We start from the raw sequence: 16,152 nt of genomic DNA, 5'->3' as shown, positions 1-16,152 counted from the left end.
GTTTTACAACTTGTATTTGGGGATCTATACCCCCCCAAACACCTTGCTTCCCATGCACATAAAGAAGACTTGACAATCTTTATCATTATATAATAATTATTGTGTAGTAATCTTAATTACTACACTGAGAAGGAAGAATCTCAATTAGGTTAGGGTACTGAGAGATTGGAGATGGCTGGTGCATGCCAAGGGGAAGGAAGGCCAGATGGCAGATCAAACTAGAAGGGCTTGTAGGGTACTAAAGAAAGAGGCAGAAGTGTCCTGGTATAAATGGTATATCCATGTACTGGCATCCTAAATGAACAGGAGACTAGCTTGCTCCTAGTTTATTCCCCATATTCATTCCCTGGTCTCGGTTTTTACTGTTTAAGATCTGTCTTTCAGCTCTCATTGGAGGGCAACAGCTGGGCTTGTTCTGAGATACTGCTTTTATAGAAGTCCCCTGTGTATGCTTTGGGAGGAAAATGGTTTAAAGCTGAGAAATATTGAAACCACGGGTGTAGCCAAGAAGACTTGAGAGTTTGTGTATCCCAACACCAGACAATTTGGGGCTGAGATTTAGGGACATCATGGCCTTTGTGGAACAATGTCAGTCACAATAGGCTTTCTTATAGAAAAGGTAAGTCTTGGTGGAGGTCTGACTTCTTGGTTTTCCCTCAGCCTTGCTGCATACTCACTACCTTATCAGAAAATACATTTTCCAAGAAAATATACTTTCTGCAGTTACTTGCCTTGGCCTCTGCCTGAAGAGCTCTAATTGCAGCCAGTCTCTCTCCTCCAGTGGCTTGTTGGGCCACACTGACCTCCAGTTTCCTGCCCCAGCCTGATCTCTGTTTCCTGTGAACCTGAGGTTGGTGACTGAGGGCTGGGTGGATGGAAGGACCCTGAAGGCTACCCAAGTTCCTGGAGGACAGTGTGACCTTCTCACCCCCAGGGTTGAGAGCCCCATTGCAATGATCCTGTTACTTCTAGGGGATGGAGCTTGGGCCAGAGCAAAGCTTTTGCTTGTGAAACAAGTGTTAGTCCAGGAATAAGAGAAACTTGTTCAATTTCTATCTAAACATTATGTTTCTATTAAAAAAAATTTTTTTTAAACATTATGTTTCTAACAGTGGTGAGAGAAGTTCTCTGTATCAGTGATGAAAGGTTGGCTTCCTAAGTCAAGACTTGGTACCTGATTGTCCCGTGGCTTCATCCAACTGTCACTCCATCTTCCATAGCTTACAGTCTCCAGTCATGGCCTATCTCTTCACTGAGTCAGCTACGTCCCTATGGCTGTGCCTCTCCTGCTAGTTACCTGTATGCCAGACACTGTGCTAAAGATGTGATGATGAAGGCTGACCCGGGGAGATACTGAACAAGTAACAAAATTAAGTGTCATTACAGAGAAGTATAGGTTGTTATGGGAATATCACAAGCAAACTAAAGACGGTTTAGAGAGCTTGGGCAGAGTAGTCCAGTATTTTGAAGTGCTGGTCCCACAAAATGTAAAAGAAGTAAAAAGGTTTAGCATATGTGGAGGGGATATAACGTAGAAAAACTTAGAAGATGGCATTTGGTGGAAAGTGTGTAAGTCTAGATTCTTAGAGAAAGAGATTTCAGTGACTAAGGATATGAGGATTATTTTACAATGAGTAAGAGGCAGTGGTCAGCCTCACATTTTCATATCTCTTGACTTCTTAATGTCTGATTTTTTTAAAAAATTCTTTGAGGCTTTACAAAGGTGTACAAAGTCTTATCCAGCATTTGGACTTCTTTTCAGACAGAAGGTTGGGCTGAATAGTTAGAGGTTCAGAATGTATGGTCCTAGGAACTTTGTTAGAACTGCAATTACTCAGGCTCCACCCCAAAACCCCTGAAAGAAAGTCCAATAATGAGGACTAGCATTGCGTCCTTACAAACCATGTAAGTGATTCTGGTGGACTTTAAAATTCGAGAACCATGTATCTTGCCCATGGTTACTGGTGATGGATGTCCAAGGCAGCTGGCACTGTGAGCAGGTGAAGGTGTTTATAGGAAGTGGTACAAAGTAGGAGGATGAAAGAACTGAGTTTTGAACATCTGGTATGACCAACTTGGGGGGAAAATGGAAAAATAAAAGGAATGATGTTCTAGAACAAGCCTAGGAAAAATTTTTCTGTAACAGGCCAGATAGTAGCTATATTAGGCCTTGTGAGGCATGTGGTCTGTGTTACGACTATTCAACTCTGCTGTTAAGGTACAAAGGCAGACATAGATAACACGCAAACAAGTCACCATGATTATGCTCCAGTAAAACTTCTTATTTACAAGGGCAAATGGAAGCCTGGTTTGTCCCTGGGCAGTAGTTTCCTTTCCCCTAGTCTAGCAGAATGACTTAGGGTTTTGGTTTATTGTTTTTATTTTTGATTTTTGTTTGTAGCAGCAGAATCCCTTTTCTTCCTTAGAGCTGTATAAAGCAGGAATCACTCTGATTGAAGAATGCATGGCCTACCTCTTCAGTTTCTCCTTTTTCTTGAAGTGGACCCTAAGGTTCTTCCTAAGAACACATATTAATGACACTTAAGTCCAGTGCTCCAATGTCTGAGCTTGGGGCCACTTAGGCATTGCCCTTGAATGAGTAGATAGCCCTTCCTCAACCAGTCTGGACCTGTAACCAAGGTGTGGAGGTGGAAGGAGCTGGCGGCCAGCCTGAGGTCACACTGGGCCTGAGGATCAGGAAGTTTCCTTTGCTGTAGTGTATGATCTTTCCCTGCAGGTTCCAGCCAGCCTGCTGAGGCCAGTGGGAAGACCCAGGGCACGAGTGGCCCATCACACACCCCGCACACGCCCCGTGTCCCGACGAGGGACCAGGCCCTCAGATACCGCAGCATCCACACCCAGCTGATGGAGATGGTGCTGACCCTGCGGCAGACTGTGGAGGATCACATCACGCAGCTGACAACCAGACCTCAGCAGCAGGACGGTCAGGCCATCAGGGAGCAGGAGGCTCTCCTGGGTCGCTTATTGTTCCAGATCGTCAGCTTCCTGCCGGCTGTGGCTCAGAGCTTCCAACCACCTTGCACGTCCACGGACTCCAGAGGTGATGTCGGAGGTGGGCAGCCGGTCCAAACATCTAGGCAGACGGGCCAGATGTTCTACCAAGAGAGTGATTTTGAAAATACAGTAATCAGCTATGACCTGTCCAACCGTGGGATTGACATCTCTGCCTTATACCACTTGAGCTTCCGGGACTACAACATCTACCAAGGAAACAAATACCACAAGAACAAGAACACCTTGGTGAGGATGGGGGGACAGACTCGAGGGCCCCCGTCACTAGGATTTACTGAGTCCTGTGCCAAGAGCTGTGCGTTCTCAGTGGTTTTTTCCCCAGCCCCATGGAGTAGGTGCTATTGTCCCCTGAAGGTGAGGGGGTGGTCACAGGAAAATTGACAAGCTGGGTCTGGTTTCCCCTCCTGTCCTAGCTCTTATCCACCGGGAATCACTGTGGTCACTATAGTAAGTGAACCTACCCTTGTGGAACTCAGTCTAGTAACAGATATCAATCAGTCATTGGGGAAACAGATGTGAATAGTGTTCCCAAGAGCACTAAGGGGCTGCCTGCTTTGGGTGGTCAGGGAGGATGGTTTAAAGGTTGAATCAGTCAGTCAAGTGATGGGGGTAAGGGAGGGGTCCTCCAGGAACAGCATGGGTGAAAGCTTCAAGGTGAGAAGAGCTTGGAGTGATTGGGAAAAGAGGCCTGTGTGGCTTGAGTAGAGATGGTGAGGCTGTAACAGAGGTATGGATGGGATTGGGCCATTGTAAGATGTTGGGATGTTATCCCAATGGTGATGGGATCAAGAAAAGGCTTCCAGCAAGGGAAGGTCCCAACAGTTCTCCATTCAGAGGACAGAGGGCCACAGTAGCCTCATTTTTTCTGTTTCCACCCAAGGGATGTGTGGCTGATGGCCATCTGCTTTTCTGGGGCTCAAATGAGTTGGGTATCCTGATCAGCCTCTGAGGGGCCATGCTTCTTCCAGGAACTTGAAGGGGCCCTTCCTTGGAAGTGGAGATGGCAGGGGTGATACGGGCAGGGCCTGGGTAAGGAGCCAGGCTCTGGGGCCAGTCGGGTGAGATGCTGTTCATCATCAAGATCATGTGGCTAGTGTAGTTTATTTAACCTTTCTGCGCTTTACTCTCTTTGAGCAGACATCAGAGCATTTTCTCAGGAGTTGTGAGAATTAAGGCAACTGACATGAACCACTTAGTCTAATGTCTAGAATATAGGAGCTCAGTGAATGATGGCTGGTACATAATATAACTATTATTACTTATCTAGTGGGTTAGCCAAAAAGTTCATTCAGTTTTGAATAAAAATAAGACACTTTTCATTTTCACCAAGAACTTTATTGGAACAACATACTCATTAACTGAATGGACTTTTTGGCCAACCCAATATATGGCTGTAAAGAGGGAAGTTTGCAAGCTGTAAGATTTGGGAGAATTTGTGGAAATTTTTCTAATATTAAGATTGTCAAACATGGATTTTATTTGCTTCATGAAGCAAGGAGACCTCCATTTGGGCTCATCCAGATGAGAAATTATGACCTGTTTAAAAGGGTCCATGGTGGGCAGGGCAAAAGGACTGACCTTCGGGTCTGTCTATCTCCAGGGCTACATCAACCTTGGTACCAGTGAGAACAAGCTCTGTACTGATCTGCTGGCTGAGAGGGTAAGCCACGTTCCAGCCTGTGCTGGGACCCACCTTCAGGCCCGGGTCCCCCAAGAATGGTCTTTTAGCACGTGGTAGACACAGGAATAAGACTTAGGAGTTTGAGGAAGGGAGTGGGGAAATAGCTTCTAGAATAGCACATCTAACCTGCTGACTGGCCTTGCTGTGTTGGGAAGTTTTCTCTGGATGGGTATGTGGTGGGTAAACTGCCAAGGGAGCATCTAGATTAAATGTGGGGTTGGGGAGGTTGTCAGACACGTCCCAGGGGAGATCTAGTTGTATCATCTTTGACACAAAGACTGAAACCTCTGTTCATCAGGGAGCATGTAGCATACAGGCCCATTTCCCTCTGGGAGGTTTGCCCTACACCCATGGGCATCCTAGGAGTAGGATGAAGCCTCTTGGGCATCCCTGGTCTGGCCATGCTCACACTCTATTTGTCAACAGTTGAGTCAGAGTGACATGACCTACATTGATGAAGATCTACTGCAGTACACTGATTGGAGAGGGCAACCATTGTAAGTAGCCCCTGGACCTGGGGTCTTCTGGTCTACTGGCACCCATCCTCATCCAGGGAAAGACTTCCAGGTTCTCTGCTGGGTGCCTACCTATTTTGGGGGGTAATGACTTCTAGAAAATGCCTAGTGTAGACTATCATAGCAGGCAAGCTGGTGTGGTAGAAATAGCACTGCTCTATCACTCAAGAGACCCAAGTTTTGTCCCCACTCTTCATGTGTGTGTCTCCTGGGGAGCTGAAAGCCTCAGTCCCCTGATCACCCTGTAAGGATCCCAAGGTTGCACGCTTTGCTCTCATGAAAAGACTGAAGCCTAGGCTGTGGGGAAAGCCCAGGGCCGATCCTGGGAACCACCGGTCTGTCTGGGTCTGTCCACAGCCTGCGGAAAGAAGTGGCCCGGTTCCTGACCTTCTACTGTAAGACACCTGAGTTCCTTGACCCAGAAAATGTGAGTCTCTTTCTAGCCTTCCTGACACCCTGGTGGAGGACCATATTCTTGGGGACCTCTGCATTTCCAGATGAGCCTCTCAGAGTCGGGGCCGAGTGAAGGCCAGGGGGTCCTTGCTGAGGAGACTCCTTATGTCTGTCCACCCAGCGAGGAGGGAGATGGGTGACTGATCCCTCTTACACGAGGATTGGTTTTCAGCTTCTGCCTTCTGTGTATCTTCTTCAGGTGGTTATTCTAAATGGCTGCCCTGCTGTCTTCTCTGCACTGGCCATGGTTCTGTGTGATCCAGGTGGTAAGTCAGCGGGCTCTGCGCTCCCTCAGGGACACAGCCCCACGTGGGCAGGCGCGCATGGGCCCTGAGCCTTGAGGGAGTAGAGGGTCTTGACTGAAGACCTTTCTCCTGAAGCACTGGGGTGCCTCCTGCACTGATTAGAGCATCTTCCTACTATTTCTGCAGGATTGAGGGATTTGAATTCCCATTTAATATGGGCATGTTACAGGCCTCCAGTTTGTCCCAGGAATGGTGACATCTGGAGCCAACTCTGTCTAGTATTAGTTGGACTTTTGGTCTCACCCCCATACAGAGCCCTAGTCAATTGGCTTAGACAATACGGATGTTCTATCTCTTCAACACACACCAGGTTGTGTGTCTGTGGAGCTTCCCAGGTGGTGCTAATGGTAAAGGACCCACCTGCCAGTACAGGAGACTTCAGAGACTTGGGTTCAATTCCTGGGTTGGGAAGATCCCCTGGAGAAGGAAATGGAAACCCACTCCAGTCTTCTTGTATGGAGAATTCCATGGACAGAGGAGCCTGGTGGGCTGCAGTCCATAGGGTCGCAAAGAGTTGGACATGACTGAAGCAACCTCAACAAACAAACAAAAACACCAAAATCAAAACCTAGGTTCTAGATCAAATAAAGTTTGAGAGATCTGTTCTTGGTCTCTTTAACGATGCCTCTGAACAATTTGCAACAAGAATCTCAGATTTCTTGATGAGCCTACTGCATGGGACACTTGTTACCAAGATGGCCAGTTTCACTGGAAAGAGTGGGTCCTTGATTAGCTCATCAAGGAGGCCAAATGGATGGAAAGAAAATAACACATGAAGTCACCAAGCCTGGAAGACCTGAGCCACATAGAGAGATGAGAGCCCTCTCTGTGTGTGGACCTCTGCCTCCAGTGTTGGCCTGGAGCTGACAAGACTTGCTGATGGTTCATGCTCTACCTGCTGCAAGCCTAGCTTGAGTCCCTGGATTCCAAGTAACTTGCAATATCTCCCCTTTTCTTTTAGTGTACCTACAAAGAAGAAACTTAAGGGTTTTGTTTTCCTAAATAAACATTTTTAAGAGTGGATTATGTATAGATTACTGGCTTATCATAGCTCAGATGGTAAGAAATCTGGCTGCAATGCAGGAGACCCGGGTTCGATCCCTGGGTCAGGAAGATCCACTGGGGGAGCAAATGGCAACCCACTCCAGTCTTCTTGTATGGAGAATTCCATGGACAGAGGAGCCTGGTGGGCTACAGTCCATGGGGTTGCACAGTTGGACACGACTGATTGACTAACACTTACACTTATGTATACAGAGCCTGGGCTGCGAAGCAGTCACCCCCAAGTAGGAGGGATTACAGAGGAAACCTTCTCTGAGAGCTGTGTTGCTGCTGATCTGGGGGTCCTGCACGTTCTCACTGGGAGACTCTGACCTAACAGCGCTGTCTCTCTGCTTCCAGAGGCCTTCCTAGTCCCCACCCCCTCCTATGGGGGCTTCGCCTTTAGTACCCACCTGTATTCGAAAGTCAAGCTGATTCCTGTTCACCTGGAGAGTCAGGTCAGTGTGGGCCTCCTTCCCCTGCTCAACCGACCCAGGCAAGGGGACAGTCTAGGCATTGCCAAGGTGGAGGTTGGTCTTGCTTTTCTGCCATATAAGTTATGGGAGAAGGATGGAGAAATTGGGCCGAAAGGGCATGTGTTTTAGTCCCTGGGTGTGAAGGGAGAGGATTGTTCAGGGTTTCTAGGAATGAGGAATCCAGGCCTGGAAGCTTCCAGATAGGTGGTTCTAAGGCTGGGTCTGTCTTCCAGGTCACTGAAGCGAACGGCTATCCCTTCCAGCTCACTGTGGACAAGCTGGAGCAAGCCCTGCTCGGGGCTAAGATTGAGGTGAGGTGGGAACCGGGTCTTCAGGGTGGGCACTGCTGCTCCGGAAAGGGGCTGAATATGGAGACAGTGGGATGACTTGTTCACCAAGACAGTGTGGGCGCCTTCCTCAAAAGAGGCAGCGTCCCAGGGCACATCCCCCGAGGAGCCCTGAGCCCGGGTGTGGCCCCCAGAGCTCCTTCTTGTTCCCTCTGCCGGCTCCATGGTAGTTGCTCCTCCAATTGCCCACCGAGGCCTTGATGAGGCGTCCGATCCTACTCGGCGCCCTGGCCTTGAAATTCAGCAGAACTTGATGTCGAGGTGAAGGGTTTGTGTTCACTTGATTATGCTTGGTTCTTTTCAGGGGAAAAAGGTCAGAGGTCTTGTGCTAATCAACCCTCAGAATCCTCTGGGAGATGTCTACTCCCAAGACTCCATGATGGAATATCTGGAATTTGCCAAGAAGTATGAATTCTTCCCCCTTGAGATGAAGTCCGTAAGAAGGGTTCCCATCACTCACAGTCAAGGAGTCAGAACCGGAAATAATATACCGGAAACCCTCTCACTGCGTAGTGAGCTCGGCAGTTATGGGCAACTAACTGAAATGGACATGAAGGAAAAGGCACCCACATGCTCCCTGCTTCAGACTTTGCCACTTCCTTTCCAGCCTTTGCCTGTGCGCACATACCCACCTAGCAGTCACACCCCCCGTTATTTCCCACCCCTCGTAGCATAAGCTCTTCCTGCATCCATTTCCCAAAACTTGGCTTGAGGTGCCGAGGAAGGTGAGTCCCTCTAAAATTTCCCGGCCCCTGTTTCTAAGAACATGTTAACATCAGTTATTAATATCTCTGAAGTCTGGAAATAGCCTTCTTAGGGAAGATGATCTTCCACGGTTGAGAAGAAACGTGTAGTCAAACTTCATAAAGAATCCAGACCAGCTGATGGCAGCACGCGGGGACAAGAGTAAGAGTGCTGGGGTGCGCTCCATGCCAGCTCTAGCACGGACCAGGGGAGGGATTAGCTTTCTGTCTCAGAAACCAGTTTCTTCCTGTGAAATAGAGGTAACAGTACAGCTTCAGAGCACTGCTGGGAGAAGAAAGGAGGCGAGGCAGGTGTGCGCTTAGCCCACTTCATATCCCTAGTTGAACCAGACCCTAGGTGGGAACTCTTTTAAAAATTATTTATTTATTTAATGCGCCAGGTCTTAGTTGCGGCACACAGGATCCAGTTTTCTGACCAGGGACTGAATCTGAGCCCCTTGCATTGGGAGCATGGAGTCTTAGCCACCGGACTGCCAGGAAGTCCTGGGAGCTCCTGACTAGACCAGAGGAGATGTCTCTGGGACACCCAGCCCCTACCACTAGCCTCTATTTGATGGTTGAAGTGTGGGATCGGATGTTCTCATGCATGTCCCTCAGGTCCTGTTCCTGTCTAGTACCCCCAAGTCAGGGTGGAAGGTCCCCTCTGGTGAAGGAGAGACCCCCCTTCTACCTTACCACACCTCTTGGAAAGTTTGAATGGTCTTCTGGGGCCTGAAGAGTGTTTGATCTGTGTTCAGAGAAGCCAGACAAATGAAGTGTGTGTAGCGATTAGAGAGAGCCTAGATAATTGTTCTCTCTCACCCAACCTGCAGGTACAACCTCCACGTGATTGTAGATGAGATGTACATGTTGTCTGTATTTGATGAAGCCATCACATTCCACAGTGTTCTGAGCATGAAGAGGTGGGTTGGTCTTAGTGGGAGTTGGGAACGAGAACCATGAAGTTCCTGCTTTTGCAGGGTGAGTCCATGGGCAGTAAACTCCTTTGGCTATGAGCCAAGAACTGAGCTTAGAGCCTCCTGGAGTGTGAAAGTGAGCAAAGCCTCCTCTGTCCTCCAAAATGTCTTCTCTAAATGCCATTTTGTACAGGAGATAGCTTAAGAAGAAGGTAGAATGGTCAAAAGTCAAGGTGAAGCCCTACAGGGTGTCAGGGTAGGAAGTTCTTGATGAGCAGTGCATAGGGAAAGAAGAGAAATAGAGGAGAACTTTCTTAAGGGTTGGTATTTGGCCCTAGGATAGGATCCATCAGGCAAAGCAGAGAAGTGCATGCCTGGTGGAAGGAGCAGCTTCATCAAAGGTGGGGCAGAGAGAAATAGGTGAACACATTTCAGAAATGTTTGGAAAGTCTAGAAATGGTGGTCCACTTGTATGAGGAGCCAACTGCCAAGAAGGTGGCTTTGGACTCGCTGTAGGAAGACCCTGAGCCGGGCTGCGAGTCCTTGACTATGTTCAGTGGGCACTTGAGAGCTCTCCCATCTAGTTCCACAAGGATACCTTTTGTTGACTTCCTGGCTTAACTGGGGCAACTGTGTCTTGAACTTTGGGTCCCCAGGTTCTTCTGTCTAGGAAGGCCTTCAAGACCATTTCATCTTCCCTTCATAGACTGCATGTCATCATCCTTCAAGTAATTCTCCATCATCTTGACTGTATGCTTTCCTTTCCAGTTTGCCTGACCCCAACAAGACCCACGTGATCTGGGGTACCAGTAAGGTGAGCCCTAGCTGCCTGTCCTTGGGTAGGGAAGGAAGTGGAGCCAGGAGCGGAAGGCAGACCAATTGGGTTTTCCCTTCCCTTCTTCTCTTCCTCTAGGATTTCTGCATCTCTGGCTTCCGCTTTGGCGCTCTGTATACCCACAACAGAGAGGTGGCCTCTGCCATGAGCTCCTTTGGCTACCTCCACAGCATCTCTGGCATCGCCCAGTACAAGCTGCATCAGCTGCTTCAGGACAGAGGTACTGAGCCCTGTCCCAGGCTGGACCTCATGGCCACTGGGAGTTTCTGTGTCTGCATGGGCCTCTGACATGCCTTCAGTATACTGAGACCCTGTTCACTGTGTCGGGTTTAACAGTGGTAGGACGGGACATTTATAGGAGGGCAGATGCAGTTGGGTATAGAAAGAAGATGGAGGTGCGGGTCTAAAATACTGACCATCTGTGCTCTGTCTGGAAAAGAGATAGTCAATTGTACCCTAGGACTTGAAGGTGGGAACTTCAGAGATTGGTCTTTATGTAAAGGTCAATTTTTCCTCCTGTTCAGGTGGCTCAGTTGGTGAAGAATTCGCCTGCCAACGAAGGAGATGCAGGTTGGATTTCTGTGTCTGGAAGATCCCCTGGAGGAAGAAATAGCAACTCACTCCTGTATTCTTGCCTGGAAAATTCCATGGACAGAGGAGCATGGTGGGCTACAGTCCATGGGGTCACAAAGAGCTGGATACGACTGAACACTGAGCACAAACCTGGCTTACTTCAGGCAAAGATTACCAAAGAACACCCTGACTCTTCAAATATGATTTAACTTCATCTTCCAGGGTGGCCAAAGGAGAGGCCGTTTGGGCAAGCTGGTGCTGCTACATCTATGGCACCTGAATTTACCTTCCCTCTTGGATCTTAAGTGAATGCTGGCTTCAGAGGGAATTTCCCACTTTTAATGCCACGGTTCAAACTTAGATAAGGGCTCCTTTTTTAAAATTTCCTGTCATAGAGCAGATGCCAGGCCCAGGGATTTAAATTGAGAGCAGGAATACATGAAAAAAAGTTATCACATAATCTGGTTTAGAAAACAATCTGCTTTCAGTTTAGGGTGGAGAAAATGGTAGATAGGAGAAATCCGCCTGGATGCCTCCCTGCATGGTGCCAAACCCTCTGATATTTGGTAGAAACCAGATTCCCAGCTTCTTGAACACTGGTTCTCATCTTGGATGCATGTGAGAATTACCTGGAGAGTTTAAATATCAATTTGTAGGGAATTTAGTCATTCAGTCATGTCCAGCTTTTTGCGACCCCATGGATTGTAGCCTGCCAGGTTTCTCTGCCCATGGAATTTTCCAGGCAAGGATACTGGAGTGGGTTACCCTTTCCTTCTCCAGGGGATCTTCCCAACCCAGGGATCGAACCCTAGGTCTCCTGCGTTGCAGACGGGTGCTTTACCATCTGAGGTGCTAGAGAAGCCCAATATGTAGGCTGCATCCACAAAGATTCTGAGTTAGATGTCTGGGGAATATAACCTGGTCCATTAGGCCTTTTAAAAGCTCCCCAGGTGGCTCTAAAGTGCTTCCAGTGCTGAAAACAGTTGTGCTAGGATCATCCCCAAGCATAATGAGGTTCTTCACAGTCCATTTGTTAGGGCCTAAAGCAGAAGGTGAGGGAGCTATGAGTAGCAGCTACTTGCCCGGTTGAAAACAGCAGTATCAACCCCATTTAGGGGACACCTCAACTTCTTGCCTCAAGGATGTAAATTCAAACATAACTTTACTACACAACTATTGAGAAGCCTAGTGTCCCAAACTTGCACAATGGAAGTGGTGTCATGGGTGGTGGTGTTTAGTTGCTAATTGTGTCCGACTCTTTGTGACCCCATGGACTGTAGCCCACCAGTCTCCTCTGCCCATGGGATTCTCCAGGCAAGAATACTGGAGTAGGTAGCCATTCCATTCTCCAGGGCATCTTCCCTACCCAGGAAACAAACCCACGCCTCCTGCATTGGCAGGCGGGTTCTTTACCACTGATCCACCAGGGAAGCCCATGTGTTGGGTATGATAAGCTCAAATACGATACAGTCAGGGTTGGATACAGCAGGCATAAAGCCCAGGGAGGGAGCATTTGGTCAGGAGCCCTCTGGCAGATCTCAGCCCTGAAATATGTAACAGCTCTCTTCCTCCATCACTCAGAATGGATTGACAATATATACCTGCCCAGTTATCACTTCCGGCTACAGGAGGCTCACAGGTATGTCACTCGCAAGCTGAAGGCATTGAAGGTCCCTTTCCTCAATCGTGGCTCTGGCCTCTACGTCTGGATCAACTTGAAACAGGTGAGCTCTGGGAGTGAAGATGGGTGTTAAAGGGCAGATCTGCCGGCTGGGTCTTGAGCTCAGCTCTGTCCGTCTCTCCTCCCCAGTACTTGGACCCATGCACGTTTGAGGAAGAGCTGCTCCTCCATCGCCGCTTCCTGGACCACAAGCTGATCTTGTCCCCGGGCAAGACCTTCATGTGTAAGGAGCCTGGCTGGTTCCGACTCATCTTTGCAGCCAGGCCCCACCTGCTAAGAATCGGTGAGTGGAGCTGACCTGCCAGTCCTGGCATCCTTCACAGATGCCCCAGCCACTCCTCTGTAACCTAATGGTGGAGTCGTCCCTTATTCACCTCTAGCAGCCTATATAGCTCCAGTCCTTCTAGGCCCTCTGTTTTGACTTTCATACCTTTAAGTGAAAGTCGCTCAGTCATGTCCGACTCTTTGCGACCCCATGCACTGTAGTCCATGGAATTCCCCAGGCCAGAATACTGGAGTGGGTAGCCTTTCCCTTCTCCAGGGGTTCTTCCCAACCCAGGGATTGAACCCAGGTCCCCTACATTGCAAACAGATTATTTACCAGAAGGGAAGCCCCTATCTTTAAGCTCCTTTGCAAACAAGGAACTGTTAGCCACTTGAAGTATATTATGCTTTTGGTGTGTCGGGTCTGTGTCTGTCATTGAAGAGGCACTGGGACTGTGAACTACCCAGAAATGGAGCTCTGCCCATGCAGAGCTTGCCAGCTACTAGGTGAGATAGATGGGGTGTGACCTAGAAGGCCCTGCATGCTATACTGCGGAGTTGTGATTCTCCTCTGAAGGTTACAGAAACTGACATTCATTTTATCTATTGCATCTCAACACATGCAGGTCACTGTTCTACCTGCTGCGAACATAGCAATGAATATTTATGTTATGAATCTTTTGCGTTACTGTAGAAAATAGACTGAGTGAAAGGCCACGAGAGGCAGACAGAAAATAATGGGGCCAAGGCTATAAGCTAGGTGACAGGATTTGATCTTGAGTCATGAAGGTAATCTAGCAGGCAGGGGCTGTGACAGTAAAGCCAAAAAGAGCCATGGGGAATGTGGCAGGAAGACTTGGAAATCTATCCCCCAAAAGGGAAGGCTCAAGTTCAGCATCCCTGAACCAAAGGTTCTGTGGTGGTCTACTAGGACCTGCAAGTACCTGGGGCCCATGTGCACACCCGCTAAGTATTTCTCTGTCTCCATTTGGACCCTCTAGCCATGCGTCGGTTCCAGCAGGGGCTAGTGGAGCACAAGCAGGAGCGTAGAGTGAAGCAACTGGAGGATGCAACGAAGGAGGAAGTGTCTACCTCCCAGCCGGAGACTCCAGCCAGTCCCGCTCTCAGGAAGTCCTGATGTCAGCCTCGGATCTGGAAGGCTGGGTGCTAGCCTGGAGCTGTGACCAAACAAACAGTTGGCTCCTCCAGGCATGAGTGCGTTTGACCTCACCATCAGCCCCCTTAAGCATCTGTCATTCTGGAAACTTTACATCTTCTTAGTCTCTACGAGCCATTGCGTGTGTACAAAATGTTTTTATGGGGATTCTGGTGAGAAAGCCTGGTGGAGGAATAAAGTGAGCTCTCTGGGTCCCTGTTTAGGTGGGTTAATTTTTATATTCTGTATCTAATAAATTCCACATTTTTTAAATTGCAGGCCTGTTTTATTTCACATTCTTCATATGACCTTTTGGGACTAGATGATTTTTAAACTTAATTTTTAATTAAATTTAAATTAAATATTAAATTCAGTTTTGAAATAGTAAAGCAGGTAAAGCAGGTTATATGTGGAGAATACTTTCTAGGACAGGCCAGAAAGGAAGGGAAACCATGATCCCTAATTGGCAGAGCATTTTCTAGGTGTTGGATGCAGTGTCCCATAGGATCCTTACCCGATCACACCCACCTTACACATGTGTGGCTACGTGGCCGGTTGAGGGTATAGTTTCAAAAGTTTCTGGTTCCAAATGTGAGTTCTTTCCATTTTTGCCTTTTTGAAAGGCTTTTAAAATGAATCTCTGGTGACAAGTCTGAAGTCTTCCATTTTCATGTCTAGGGTTTCCAGCTCTTCAAATCATACCTCCTGAGCATTTCTCTGCAAAGCCTTTGCACATCTGAGGTTTAGTCTAAGCATCAGAGCGGTAAAATGGGCAGAGTGGGGACTACCACCATTTTATAGATGTTGGAAGAATTATTAGCAGCCACTGATGGCTTTGATCAGTCACTTGGGTTTGGGATCATCCTCACTCTCTTGGGAAGCTTTGCAGCCCACCAACAAATCCTGATTCTTCAAGACTTTTTGACACCAGGCAAGTTTCTTTAGAAATAAACTTGACTAGTAGACACAGGAGAAGAATTCATTGGCTGCATGAGGGGATTCATGGGACCAGAAGAGATGATTTTCCTTCTTTTCAATATTTATGTCTCTTATTTTTCTGTTCTAATTTCATGGCCTAGAGACCTCAAGAACAGAATTGAATAAAATAGTAAGAACATACTTGCCTTGTTCTCAATCTTAACAGGATTGAGTTTGGTCTCTCATTCATAAGTATAATGTTACTGGAAATATTTTTCATACTGCCTTTACCAGATAGAAGAATTTCCTTCAATTCCTAGTTTGATGAAAGTTTTACCATAAATGTGGGTTCAGTTTTTACCAGATGTTTTTGCCTATACCTCTAGAGATAATTCTTAGTTATTAATGTGATAAAATTATATTGATTAAAAAATGTTACAGCAATATCATACTCTTGTAATAGCCCCATAGAGTCATGATGCATCACCTTTTATATATCATTGGATTTGACTTGATATTAGATGTAAAATTCTTATTTTCATGAAGGATATTGTGCTATAATTTTCTTTCTTGATATTTAAATGAATTTTTGATCAGTTAATCTAAATGTTTATCAGTTGTATTAATATTTTCCAAGTCCCAACTTTTAGTTTCATTGATTTTTTTTTTTTTCCCCCTATACATTTCTCTTCTGTTTCATTTCTACTCTTTATTTCCTTTTCTTAACTTTGGGTTCAATTTGTTCTTTTCCTAGCTTTTTAGGAGGGAAGATTAGACCAAAAGTTTTAAGCTGATTTTTCTAAATGTAAGCATTTAAGGTTATTGATTTCTTTCCAAGCATTGCTTCAGCAACATCTCATAAATTTTGATAAGCTGGGTTCTTATGATCATTTAAATTTCTACTTTTCCTTGTGATTTCTTCAGTTCTGTCGCTCAGTTGTGTCCAACTCTATAATTTATTTAGTAAATATTTACTTTCCAAATATTTGGGGTCTTTCAGCTATCTTTGTTAATAATTTCTAGTTTAGTTCCTTTGTGATTAGAGAACAGAAACTACAATTTCAGTCCTTTGAAACGGAGACATTTTAGGGCCAAGTACATAGGGGCTTTCACCCATGGTGGCTCAATGGTAAAGAGTCCGCCTGTAATGCACGAGACTTGGGCTTGATCCCTGGGTTGGGAAGATCCCCAGGAGAAGGGAATGGCAACCCACT

At 47.0% G+C, this 16,152-nt stretch overlaps 1 protein-coding gene across 1 annotated transcript in view; it reads left to right on the top strand.

Moving 5' to 3' along the window:
• The first annotated feature begins 569 nt into the window (after positions 1-569).
• LOC136175735 (probable inactive 1-aminocyclopropane-1-carboxylate synthase-like protein 2) overlaps positions 570-16,152 on the top strand; it is a 16,714-nt gene continuing 1,131 nt past the window's right edge. The window contains exons 1-15 of the mRNA XM_065945973.1: positions 570-588; positions 2,738-3,261; positions 4,634-4,693; positions 5,141-5,211; positions 5,587-5,656; positions 5,882-5,948; positions 7,389-7,486; positions 7,738-7,815; positions 8,156-8,256; positions 9,428-9,517; positions 10,280-10,325; positions 10,425-10,566; positions 12,501-12,643; positions 12,730-12,883; positions 13,866-13,979. Coding sequence (XP_065802045.1) covers positions 570-588; positions 2,738-3,261; positions 4,634-4,693; positions 5,141-5,211; positions 5,587-5,656; positions 5,882-5,948; positions 7,389-7,486; positions 7,738-7,815; positions 8,156-8,256; positions 9,428-9,517; positions 10,280-10,325; positions 10,425-10,566; positions 12,501-12,643; positions 12,730-12,883; positions 13,866-13,979 — 1,777 coding nt within the window. The remainder of the gene's footprint in view (positions 589-2,737; positions 3,262-4,633; positions 4,694-5,140; positions 5,212-5,586; positions 5,657-5,881; positions 5,949-7,388; positions 7,487-7,737; positions 7,816-8,155; positions 8,257-9,427; positions 9,518-10,279; positions 10,326-10,424; positions 10,567-12,500; positions 12,644-12,729; positions 12,884-13,865; positions 13,980-16,152) is intronic.

This window comes from Muntiacus reevesi, chromosome 9 (genome assembly GCF_963930625.1).
Source record: "Muntiacus reevesi chromosome 9, mMunRee1.1, whole genome shotgun sequence".
In the NCBI taxonomy this organism is placed as follows: Eukaryota; Metazoa; Chordata; class Mammalia; order Artiodactyla; family Cervidae; genus Muntiacus; species Muntiacus reevesi.
The sequence above is the reverse complement of the archived record's forward strand: the minus strand, read 5'-3'. Positions and strand labels throughout refer to the sequence as shown.